Source organism: Heteronotia binoei, chromosome 21 (assembly GCF_032191835.1).
Source record: "Heteronotia binoei isolate CCM8104 ecotype False Entrance Well chromosome 21, APGP_CSIRO_Hbin_v1, whole genome shotgun sequence".
In the NCBI taxonomy this organism is placed as follows: domain Eukaryota; kingdom Metazoa; phylum Chordata; class Lepidosauria; order Squamata; family Gekkonidae; genus Heteronotia; species Heteronotia binoei.
The window spans coordinates 141,931,684-141,944,705 of NC_083243.1; the positions used below are offsets into that span (position 1 = coordinate 141,931,684).

The following is a 13,022-nucleotide window of genomic DNA, read 5'->3' on the forward strand; positions in this document are numbered from 1 at the left end:
GTGATACTAGTTTTGTGAAAAGCTTTCTGTACATTTTAAGAGACACAATTTGTTATACACCTCCAAATGTGATCTTGCCAAGAAAGACTGAAAAGTGATACTAAAATGTGTTTGAAAATGTTGCCCAGGCATATGCAGTAATTTACTTTGCAGTTTGAATGAAATAAAGAGGGCAATGATTGGCTGCTGATGTTGGCACTGCTAATGGGAATGTCTGCTTGTTTTAGTGCAGGCATCTTCTAGCATTTAAATGTTTTGCCAATGGCATACAAATTAAACACACATATACACATACCTGCCCTTTCTGTGTGGGTTTGAGCAGCAATCCTCAATGAAAATGTAACTTTAAAATAGTCTGAAAAATGCCAAGATTACAAAGTGGGTTTGGGATTTTTAAAAATTCATGAGGTACATTACATTGTAAAAATACTTTGTTGTGATGAGGAGGTTGGACTCTTGGGCCACTGCCCATAAAAATTATAACCTCTTAGATTAGATAATCTCCATCTCCACCAGCACAGCTTGGCACTGTGTTCTGAGACTGTCAAAGGCAATTAAATTCAAAGCCATCTTCTTTTGCAGATGGAGAAAGTCCAAGTCTATATGAATTGTATGACAAATTTCACACTTGAGATTCCTTATATTCTACAAGAAACGCTTTGCTGCTTTAAGGTTCTAGCAGCCTGGCCCATACATCAGAAACATTGGGATGATATATTTCTGACAAGCAATTCATTCAACTGAGGGTTAGAAAAGTACACCAACCCAGAAGGTGACTTTGATGTCTACCAAAAACCAGCCCCAGCCCTCTGCTTGAATCTCATTTGTGTCAAAATAAAACTTTTAAAACAAGATAAGGCCGTAGGACAAAACTGTTGGGTTTTTTCTGTCTAAGCATTAAAGAATATGATGAATTCTAGGCAAAGAAATCACGTTAGAACTCAGCATCTCCAGAGGAATGATTGATCCACTGACAGTGAAAGGCACATGGCCTCTTTCAGGCTTTCATTTGCCATTTTACCACTTCTTAATCCCTTCTGACACTCTTCGCCTTGTTTACAAAGCCTACTGGATTCATTGTTTCATTTCTGCTACTGTGTCTACCAAGTACATAGAAATCAAATTACAGCCAGATCCCAGGAATGGACAGAAGAGACATTTTATTATTTATTTATTTAATTTATTTATTATTTTCAATTTATAACCTACCCTTCCTCGAATGGGCTCTGAGTGGGTTACTACAATCAATTCAGATATTAAAATCGGATTCATATAATAAAACAATATAACATTCTAAAAAACAAACTCCATTTCTGCAGATGATGGTGTCAGTTGCCTCCACTCCTCCCATACATCCCCCAGCTGGTATAAAGTAAATGACTCGACAGAATTATTTCATCAGGGTCCCTGCAGCAGGGAGGCTTCAGAATAAGAAAATGTCCACCACCTCAGTTAAATGCCTGGTGGAACAGCTCTGTCTTACAGGTCCTGTAGAAGTGCAACAGTCCCTGAAGGACCCTGATCTCCAATGAGAGTTTGTTCCACCAGGTAGTGTCCAGGACAGAAAATGCCCTGGCCCAGGTTGAGGCTAAGTGGACTTCTTTTGTGTCTTTTTCTTTAAAAAAAAAGGATTTTTGGAATTCCAGTGCTTTTGAATGTACCACCCTACAAGCTTTTGTTAATGAAGAAGTTGCATGTGACTCAAAAATAAAACAGTTTTGCTCAGGACACTGTTGACAAGAATCTGTGTGAAGAGGTGGTGGGCTCTACCTGAAGATAGATGTATTTTTGGTACCCCGTTATTTTCCCAGGACAATTTAAGAAAGGTAGATAACACAGGCAGCCTTAGGCTGTGTGTGATTATGGCCCATGTGCCTTAAGCCATGTTACAGATTCTTGTTATTAATTGCTGTTATAAACTGAATTAGCTATATTACAAAGTTTGCTTGTCAAAAGTACAAACTTAATACATTTAAAAATCAGGAAAATAATGGAAATGAATTTAAAATGCAGCGTCCTTCAAACTTTAACTGTGAACACAGAGATGAGCAGTTTTCTTGTTCTGTTCCTTTATTCTTTCTGTAAACAGTATATTCCCATTTAATTCCAAATTACCTTAATTCCAGTTAAATTTGGAGAATCTCTAGAATTAATTCTAGAATTGGCTTTGCTTCAACTATGTACTTTTGCTTATCCATCTCTCTTCTCTCTCTGTTTCCAATGCATACATGTGCACTGGCTAACTACTGTAAAACAGTATCTTTGATATTATCATATATATCAAGATTTTTAGGAGGCCATGTTTCATTAATTGACATGTGCATTCCTATGAAAGAAGAAAATACCAGAACAAATAATTTTGATTCAGCTGTTCATAGAGTTACATCAGTGGTCTTTTGTTGTTTGTTTATGCAGCAGGCAATAAACAAAGTCAATAGATACATGTGGTCATGTTTCATCAATGTATACATGCACTGTGGCAACATATGACTTGGAAACTGAAAGCTGTTTCAAAATTTATACACATAGCTCTCTTTCACAGAGAGATATAAAGCTGAAATAAAGGTGCAAACAATGAATAAATAATTCCTATCCCTACTGCTTTCAGTTTGGAATCATGGATAATTTCAAACTCCAGGGAGAAATTCAGAATTTGGGAACACCCATCAACAATGTGCCTGCCTTCTACTGCCCCTTCCCACACTGATATCAGCTATTTCCAGAACCCCAGATTTTCTTTTAGGACAGGAGGCCTGATTATAACGAAGGTTTGGTTTAGATGTTTAATACAAACTAGTAGAAGAGACTCATGTACAGTTAGGGTTGCCCAGGTGGGGGCAGGGGATCCCCCGGTTTGGAGGCCCTCCCCCCGCTTCAGGGTCGTCAGAAAGCGGGGGGAGGGGAGAGAAATGTCTGCTGGGAACTCAGTTATTCCCTATGGAGATTTATTCCCATAGAAAATCATGGAGAATAGATCCACGGGTATCTGGGGGGGCTGTTTTTTGGGGTAGAGGCACCAAATTTTCAGTATAGCATCTAGTGACTCTTCCCAAAATACCTACCAAGTTTCAAAAAGATTGGACCAGGGGGTCCAATTCTATGAGCCCCAAAAGAAAGTGCTCCTATCCTTCATTATTTCCTATGGAAGGAAGGAATTGAAAAGGTGTGCCGTCCCTTTAAATGTGATGGCCAGAACTCCCTTTGGAGTTCAATTATGCTTGTCACAGCCTTGATCTTGGCCACACCCCTAATGTCTCCTGGCTCCACCCCCAAAGTCCCCAGATATTTCGTGAATTGGACTTGGCAACCCTATGTACAGTAGAGTAAAAAAATGGAAGAAACAAAACAGTCTTTGGATAGAGGCTGAACAAATAATGATTGTACTTAAAGTATTGATCTTGAAATCCTTGAGGTTGTGTGCTACATTTCCCAGTAATGCTTTCCCATTATGCTTTTGACCCAGTAAAGGCATGCTGTGCGCATAGCTAAACACTTTAATGTTGCTCTAAGTGGAAGATCTTCTGTTTTCAAAGCTGGTGTATTGGGACCAATATCTGCTTTTTGAGCTCATGCTTATTAGATTGCTTGTTGTTCTATATTCTTTTGAAAGTCATGGAAGAGTGATGTGCATGTACCTTAGTTTTGCCTGGCAGTGGCACAAATCCCAAGAAAAAAATCTCAGTTCCTCACTTCCTCGAGATTTTAACTGTACATTCACCCTGAACCAAGTATTTGGGTCTATGGATCACAAAACCTACTCATCAATGTGCTATATGTATCCCATGGACATTTTTCTCTTTAATTAAAAGCTGGCTTGATACTGGACGAGGAATTAAATTATTTATTTATTTATTTATTTATTACTTTAAATTTCTATCCCACCCTCTCTGCAAGCGGACTCAGGGCGGCTAACAACATTCATTTTTACAAATTAACCAATAAAAAAGCTACATGTTTAAAATTATTTAAAAACATTTCATTTCATGGTGCTGTATCACTACAATATAATATAAGTGGTGATCATGGTACTCTATAATGATGTAGGGTGGCAGTTCTCTCTTTCCTGTTTTCCCAGCAAGCGAGCATTTAGGCGTTTGGATCAGCAAGATTCTGTAATTGGCAACTATGAAAGACATTCTGAAGTTAAGGCTGACTAAGATTTGGTGAAGGATGCAAGTAGCAGCTGTGGCCTGATTCATAAAACAATAACACTTTTTTGAAACAGTTATTTCATCTAGCTAGGCATATGCATTTGTGGCACCTGTGTTCATGTGTCTATCACCCCTGACTGGTTCTGGGTTCATGATTTTGTGAACATGGACTTAAAGCTGATGGCTGTCTACAGAAGCTGTCAAGAATCATTTAAAACCACAGGAGACTTTAAACCAATCGAGGGTGGTAGGAGCATGAAAAGTGATTATGGGGAGAGATACATTAGGAAATCTGGAAGAAAAATGGGCTTGGCCAAGGCTATGGGAGTTTTAAAAGTAAGCACAAGTCATTTGTGCTGGATACATAAGGGAAAGAAAACATCTTTTAAAAAAATGGCAGGTGTTCTTCACATACAGAAGCATTTCACATGCAGTATTGTCTTATGCAGTGATCTTTAATTGCAGGTGAGAATAACTGTTTATCCATTTGCTCAGAATTACAGATGTACCAAATGTTCAATGAAAAACATTTTTGGCGTGTAGGGGGATCTAGTTGAGACAATGTATTTCTTTAAAAAGTAAAAGTAGTCCCTTGTACAAGCACTGAGTTGTTACCGACTCATGGGGTGATGTCAAATCACATTTTGGTAGACTTGATGTGGGGTGGTTTGCCATTGCTTCACCAGGCAAAAAGAAGGAATATATATATATATATATATATATATATATATATATATATATATATAACTTACACTGACATACCACTGCCTGGATATCAGGTACTGGAGGCCATTATAATGTGTGTTAGGGATTATGCTCCCATTACACAAATTGCTCAGCTCTTCCTAGAATTGTTGCCATTGTTCAAGTGATGCTGGAGAGGGGTGGGGAGGAGCATCAGCACAAAGAGTGAAAGTCTCTTCCCAAAACAGGAAGATAACCCCCTGTTGTTTCTATTTATCTCCCACTGTTTGAAGACTTGGGACTCTCCTGTGATTTACACTCCATTTTTAAAGAAAAACAAAATTTACAAAAGTCAACTAAAAGCTTAGGGTTGCCAGGTCCAACTCAAGAAATATCTGGGGACTTCGTGGGTGGAGCCAGGAGCAAGGGTGTGACAAGCAAAGGGAGTTCTGGCAATCACATTTAAAGGGACTGTGCTCCTTTTAAATGCCTTCCCTCCATTTGGAAATAATGACGGATGAGGCACCTTTTGTAGGGGCTCATAGAGTTGAACTCTCTGGTCCAATCTTTTTGAAACTTCGGGGGTGTTTTGAGGAGATGCACCAGTTGCTATGCTGAAAATTTGATGCTTCTTCTTCAAAAAACAGCCCATCTAGAGCCCCAGATACCCATGTATCAATTCTCCATTATGTCCCATGGGAATCAGTCTCCATAGGGTATAAATGGAGTGCCCAGCAGACATTTCCCTCCCCCTCCCTTTTCTGATAACGCTGCAGTGGGGGGGAAGAACCTCCAATTGGGAGGATCCCCTGCCCCTAACTGGGCATTGGTAATCCTAAATAGCTTGTTTGTTCAATGTTTATAGTCTTTTGCAAAGTTCTTAGTTTCATGTAGCTGTTCGTGTGGACATTATGTTCTTAGCTTTTAGGGCTTGAAGTGCATTAGTTAATGATGAGTGAGAGGAAGAATGTTGTTGTCGAGATGTGGTTGGGAATATGACAGATGACAAATGCCTTGCTTTAAGTCTGTGGGTCAGTGTATCATACTGCTGGCTAAATAAATGTTTAAAGTAAAAAACCTAAAAGGTTAATATGCAATTAAAGGACCGAACATTAAAAACAAAGTGTAAAAAAATCATAAATCAACATACATGTATTTATTGTTGAAAGCTAAAACCATTTAAGGGCCCATCATAAGCCTCTATCCTATGTAAAATCATAAAACCTCAATGGGAACCCACTCAACTTGACCTGATGCGTTTTGACCTAAATTGGTCTTCTTCAGAGGTCAGAAAGGTAAGTACACATATTGGCTCATAATACAGAACAGAATAAAACAATAGAACAATGCTGGACCACAAGGAAATTTAGTGAAGTGACAAAGGCTTAGTGATTTTCTTGAGGCCTCTTGTTCTATAGCCTTATGTCTTAATCAAGAGCATACCTATAGCATTAGGGTTGCCAAGTCCAATTCAAGAAATATCTGGGAACTTTGGGGGTGGAGCCAGAAAACTTTGGGGGTGGAGCCAGGAGACATTGGGCACGGAGCCAGGAACAAGGATGTGACAAGCATAATTGAACTCCAAGGGAGTTCTGGCCATCACATTTAAAGGGACAGCACATCTTTTAAAATGTCTTCCTTCTATACGAAATAATGAAGGATAGGGGCTCATAGAATTGGACCCCCTGGTCCAATCATTTTGAAACTTGGGAGGTATTTTGGGGAGAGGCATTAGATACTATACTGAAAATTTGGCTCCCCCAGAGCCCCCGAAACCTCCAGATCAATTCCTCATTATTCCCTATGAGAATTGATCTCCACATAGGGAATAATGAAGTGCTCAGCAGGCGTTTCCCTCCCCCCCACCTTCGTTTCTGAAGGAGGATTGGCCTTTGTACTCATGAGTTGCTGCCAACTTCTTCAAAGTAACACAGACACACCATCCCAAGAGGAAGTCTTTTAATCCAAGACTGAAACCTCTGGAGGTGGAAAGGGGGTCCTCTGGGGGTGGGGCTTTCCCTTGCCGACCAGCTGACTGGGGGTGGGAAGGAGCCTAGGAAAGTGGAAGAACCCCTGCTGGGACCTGGGGATTGGCAAGCCTATATAGCATTCAGTGTTTTTTTGTATGCCACGTGGTCCAGAATTGATCAAGTAAAGTCAGAGCCTATGTGCGAAGAGTTTTAAATAAATGTTTAGCAACATTAGAAATGCTTCATTTGTTGCCACGGCTGTGTTTGCTTGTAATGCTGATTCTGGGGAAATCAGGGTCTATATACTGGAAGCCTGACCTGGAAGATTTGCTTTTCCCCCCCTCCCCACAATTCCCTCTTTCCCTCTCAACAATGAATGTATCATTAAGTCTCTCCCCATACGAGCCCTGGAGGCTACTACGATCAGCCAGCCAACATCTCCTGACTATCCCTGGCCCAAAGGATGTCCAGCTTGCCTTGACCAGGGCCAGGACCTTTTCGGCTCTGTCTCTAACCAGGTGGAATCAGCTTGCCTTGGAGATGCAGGTTCTACCGGACTTTCTGCCATTCTGAAGGGCCTGCAAAACAGAGCTGTTCTGCCAGGCTTTTGGCTGAGGCAAGCGGGCATCCTCATTTCATTTCATTTATTTTCTTATTGATTATACCATCTAACTGGCCTCCCTGCACTCCTTTACCATCCTGATAGCCAGGGACCGGGCCGATACTGTTGACATTTGACATCCAAGACACCTATGACTTCTATGTCTCAGTTTGTGAATTATGTTCATACCACCCATGCTGCCCTATTTAATTTTTATTTAATGGTTCTAACTGTTTTAACTTTGTAACTGTTTTATTGTTGGATTTTAACTGCCCCATTGTGCTGTAATCCGTCATGAGCCCATTATGGAAAAGGGCAGTCTATAAATTCGCAAAAATAAATAAATAAGTGATGCAGTTAGGAAACAAGAGACTCTGGAACACTGTTTTTATGGAAAGTACCCCACCCCCACCCCAATTGATATTATAATATATACTCTTGATTCTGCCTGTTTGGGGGCATCCTTTAGTGGTTATATATCAAGGCCCTGCACTTCAGCCTCAGTGTCCTGCCTTAACTAGGCAGTAACTAGTAACTAGGCAGGGTGGTTGTAACTAGGACAGTGAGATGCTGGCCTGTGGGGGCGACTATGCAGCTTCAAGACTGCTTTGAACAAACAAATTGGGACATCTTTGAACATCCAGACCTAGAGTGTTATACAGATACAGTTTTGGGGTATATGGCCCACTGTATTGATACTGTTACAACAAACAAGTGTATTCGAACCTATCCAAATCAAAAGCCATGGATGACTGGCACTGTTAGGTTTCTCTTGCATAGGAGATATAAGGCTTTTAAGTCTGGGGATGCCTCACTTTACAGTGTGGCCAGAGCAAATTTGAAGCGGGGTATTAAACAGGCCAAAGCTGCATATAAGGGCAGGATAGAAGAATGGCTTTCTCAGAATAATTTGAGACAAGCCTGGCAGGGGATTCAGCAGTTAACTAATTTCAAGGCACTAAAGGCTAGTACGAATGGAAAGCAGGAGCTGGCAGAGGAGTTAAATACTTTTTATGCCCGGTTTGAAGTGGATCAAAAGAAAGCGGAATTACCAGTAACATCATCGTTGGGGACCGAGCGAGGTGCTCCTTTCGTTGTGAGGGAGCACGATGTTAGGTGTATAATGAAGGCAGTAAATTCTAGAAAGGCTGCAGGTCCCGATAATATCCCTGGTTGTGTAGTAAAGGAATGTGCAGGGCAGTTAGCCGGGGTGTGGACTGAGATTTTCAATCGTTCTTTGTCACAATCCATTGTTCCCACTTGTTTGAAGGCTTCCCTTATTGTCCCAATACCAAAGAGGATGCCAGCAAAGGTTTTAAATGACTATAGGCCAGTGGCCTTGACTTCTGTTATAATGAAGTGTTTTGAACAATTAGTTCGAAAATATATTATTTCCTGCCTTCCTGTTATTTTTGATGAATATCAGTTTGCTTACAGGAAAAATAGATCTACTGAGGATGCTGTTAATACTGTTCTTTATACTGCTTTATCGCATTTGGATAAAAAGGAGACGTATGTTAGAATGTTGTTTGTAGATTTTAGTTCTGCTTTTAATACAATATCACCCCATAGATTGTTGTTTAAGCTTAAAGATTTGAAGCTGTCGGACTCTATATGTGAGTGGATTTTGAATTTTTTGTCAGGTCGTTCACAAAGGGTTAAAATGGATGGATATATTTCCTCCGTGAAGATCTTAAATACTGGCACCCCTCAGGGATGTGTCTTGAGTCCACTTCTTTTCACTATTTACACGTCTGATTGTGTTTCTAGCAGTCTGAGTAACAAAATCATTAAGTATGCAGATGATACAACGTTGGTAGGGCTCATCTCTGAGGATGATGAGTCTGCGTATAGGAGGGAAGTTCAACAGCTGTCCCTTTGGTGTAAAGTAAATAATCTTATTTTTAATATAAATAAGACAAAGGAAATTATAGTGGATTACAGGAAGAATAGTTTGGACATCCAGCCGTTGTTTATTGATGGTGTTATGGTAGAACAGGTGACAGAATGGAAGTTTCTGGGAATTACCATGAAACAGGATCTAACATGGGGGGCAAATACTTCAGCTCTAGAGAAAAAGGCCCAGCAACGACTATACTACTTAAGACTCTTAAGATCACTACAACTGTCAGGGAGTCTGCTGGTTGCCTTTTATCGTAGTTCCATTGAGAGCATTTTATCTTATTGCCTCTGCGCGTGGTTTGGGAGCTGCACGGAAGCAGAGAGAAGGGTGCTCCAAAGAGTGACGAGAAGAGCACAAAAGATTTGTGGATGTTCTCTCCCTTCATTGGTGGATCTGTATAATATGGGATGTAAAAGGAAGATACAAATGATCCTAAGGGACCCTTCACATCTGGGCCATTAGCTATTTGAGATCTTACCGTCAGGTAGACGATATAGAGTGTTGAAGGCTAGGACAAACAGATTTAAGGACAGTTTCTATCCAAGTGCTGTGGTTAGGCACAGAATTAACCATTGGCTTTGCCTCCAATTGTTTAGTGATATTTATAAATAGGAGCGATTGATTTTCATCTGTGTTGCTGTGTTGTGCATGGAAGAATGTGTCAACTGAACAGTGGTTAGATGTAAGCAGTTATTTCTTTGCTGTAACATAAAGCAAGAAAATAATCTGTTACTCACTTTAAGAGCTCAAACAAGTCATGGATAATGGACATGAAAATTTATTCCAAGGCTCATAATCAGTAGTACATTCTACATGACTAGCAGCCTGACATGTGCTTAGGGTGTGATACACAGACTCTTGTGCCAGGTAAACATCACCAACCCTGTTACTGTACTAAACTTTCAGAATGCTTATTTTGCCACTGACGGCAGATACACCAGCAAGAATCTTCAGGATGAGGGCCCTGCGATTGGTGATCTGTCTCAGAACAGGCCTTAGGTGCAGTTCACATCTCACTGAACCACATGGCTAAACTTCCATTGGTGCTGCTCAAGTACTGCAGCTGAAATGCTTTCTGACTAGACTTGCATCCTGCTAGGGATCTGGCTCCTGTTTGCTCCCTGTCCATGGACACCTTTGGCTTTTAACTGCAGGCTATTGCGGCACTCCCTGGAGAAGATCCTGATGCTAGGAAAGGCAGAAGGCAAAAGAAGAAGGGGACGGCAAAAGATGAGATGGCTGGACTGTGTTACTGATGTTACAAACACGAATTTGAGCAGACTTTGGAAGATGGTGGAAGACAGGAGGGCCTGACGTGACTTTGTCCATGGGGTCACAAAGAGTCGGACTCAACTGTGCGACTGAACAACAACAAATTGCAGCAAAAGTAACGAGCAGCTTCTGTGCCTTGAAATGTATTTCCCTGTACTGCTGTGTCTAGCCAAATCACTGACTTTTATTTAGTGCAAGTGACACATCCAACTTTCCATCTTCAAAGCTTCCCCGATCTTCTCTTTTTATGGTTTATGCTCAAAAGGCATTAGGCTTAGCCCTCAGGTGTTCTCAGTTGTTTATATCCTGATGGAAATGGCTGAGTCTTGCAGGTTTGATAGCTGTTCCTAACTTGATTTGTATTCCTTGTACAGAGGAACTCAAAGAAAAACTAAAAGAATACGTGGATGAGGTGACAGCACGGAAGCCTGGGTTCATCAAGGTGGTTCGACACAACAAGCAAGAGGGGCTGATTCGTTCTCGTGTTAGTGGCTGGAGGGCAGCAACGGCTCCAGTAGTTGCACTCTTTGATGCTCATGTAGAATTCAACGTGGGATGGTATGTGTCTTGCTGCGTTTGCATCTATAAAGATTGTTTCACACAGTTCAGAAAATACTGCAGACATGTTTAGAAGAAATCCTCTAGGACTGTATTAAATTTAAACAATGGCACACTTTCAAGTGTCATATTATGGAAGACTATACAGTTCAAAGGGATTTTGGCTATTGTTTTCAGTAGGATAGTAAATATATGAAGGATAGTGTTGGTGTTGCACACCCCTCCCAAGAAAAAAATTAACTGGTTTGTGGTGATGATTTTACAGACCTTTTCATAGCCATGTTTGGGTGACAGAGGAACTGTGAATACAACTGACTGAAAGTGTTTGCCCATTCCAAGGGATAGCAATAGGCCCCACTCATTCTTTGTTATGCTACCATGTAGTCAAACCTTATACAGGCTACAGTGAACATATGTACAGTCCATGTACCATGTACACTTAATTTTTTTAACAACTGAATATGTGATACAAGCCATATATTTATCCAGGTATTGGTCCCTTCTTTCACTTAAAAAGTGCATGTATGTTGGCTATTTCTTACAAATATGACCTGCAGGTACATGCAGGCACATATGGCCTGCATGTACCTGCAGGCCATATGTGCATTCACTGTAATGTGAACTGGGCTTATGTGGTGTCATAAACTCTTCAAGCTGACTACATAATACCCAGTGAGTTGACTTAAAAAAAAAACTGGTGCCAAGGCAACAGCTGCTCAGAGCTGCAAACAGCTGCAAACAATGTGATTGGGAGGGGAAATGGGAAATATTATACCCTCTATATACACCATCTTTTCCAGAAAAAAATGTTTGCTTGTGAAAATTTGATGTAGGACTAAGGTAAATTTGATGTAGGACTAAGTTATATATTTTTTAAAAAAAACCTTTTAGGTAACTTCCAATAAGTAGATAATGGATAAAATAGGATGTCTAATTTTTAAAATGCATGCATGAAATGTGTGCCTCTAATGCCATGCATATGAGTTAAACTTGATTGATGGGTTAAATGTGAGGGTGCCTGATGTCACAGAGTGAAACTTTGGACCATTATATTTAGCTCCTGGAGATCTATTGGATTCAATGAACTCAGCATTATTAGATGGCCATCTGACAGCTATGAGGATCCTGTGAATTTAGGGGGAGGTATTTGTGAGTTTTCTGCATTGTGCAGAGGGTTGGACTAGATGACTCTGGAGATTCCTTCCAACTCTATTATTCTATGAATTCACTAGCGTCTTCAGTTCTTTTGACTGTTACATTAATTCAGAGCTTTTTTTTTTTAGCAGGAATGCAGTTCTGGCTGGCTCGGCATCAGGGGGTGTGGCCTAATATGCAAATAGGTTCCTACTAGACTTTTTCTACAAAAATCCCTGTGTGAAACAATGGTGACATCAGGGGGTGTGGTCTAATATGTCAATGAATTCCTGTTGGGGTTTTTCTACAAAAAAAGCCCTGCATTAATTCAAATAAATGCACGCCAGAAGTCCAGGAGAAATACATAATGTATTAACTCAGTTGCTGTTCTCTTACATTGCTCATTGAGTGGCCTATGTCCCATTGCAACATTGATATTTGTGGAGGCAGCAAGCCAGCAACTGAATCTGCTTTATTAGCCTTGAGAAGTCTGCCTATCAGAGAGAGGGCAACTAAGCAGTTCGTTGTGGGGAACTTCTCAGCAAACCTTCTCAGCAGATGAATTTACCTTGTTTATCACTCACAAAGACTGAGCTAAGTCAGGGTTATGATTGAATTGCAGTGAACAACTCAGACAGTTCCCTGTCACTGTTTGCAGATGCCTATTGGTCAGAAGCCAACTCACAGCTGATGGGGATCAGGTGGGAATATGATGCTTATTCTCTCTTTTTCCCTCTTCTCCAAGCTGG

At 40.6% G+C, this 13,022-nt stretch overlaps 1 protein-coding gene across 1 annotated transcript in view; it reads left to right on the forward strand.

The window, feature by feature from the left end:
• Positions 1-13,022, forward strand: part of GALNT18 (polypeptide N-acetylgalactosaminyltransferase 18) — a 555,510-nt gene that overhangs the window by 409,340 nt on the left and 133,148 nt on the right. Inside the window, exon 4 of the mRNA XM_060262088.1 lies at positions 10,956-11,139. Coding sequence (XP_060118071.1) covers positions 10,956-11,139 — 184 coding nt within the window. The remainder of the gene's footprint in view (positions 1-10,955; positions 11,140-13,022) is intronic.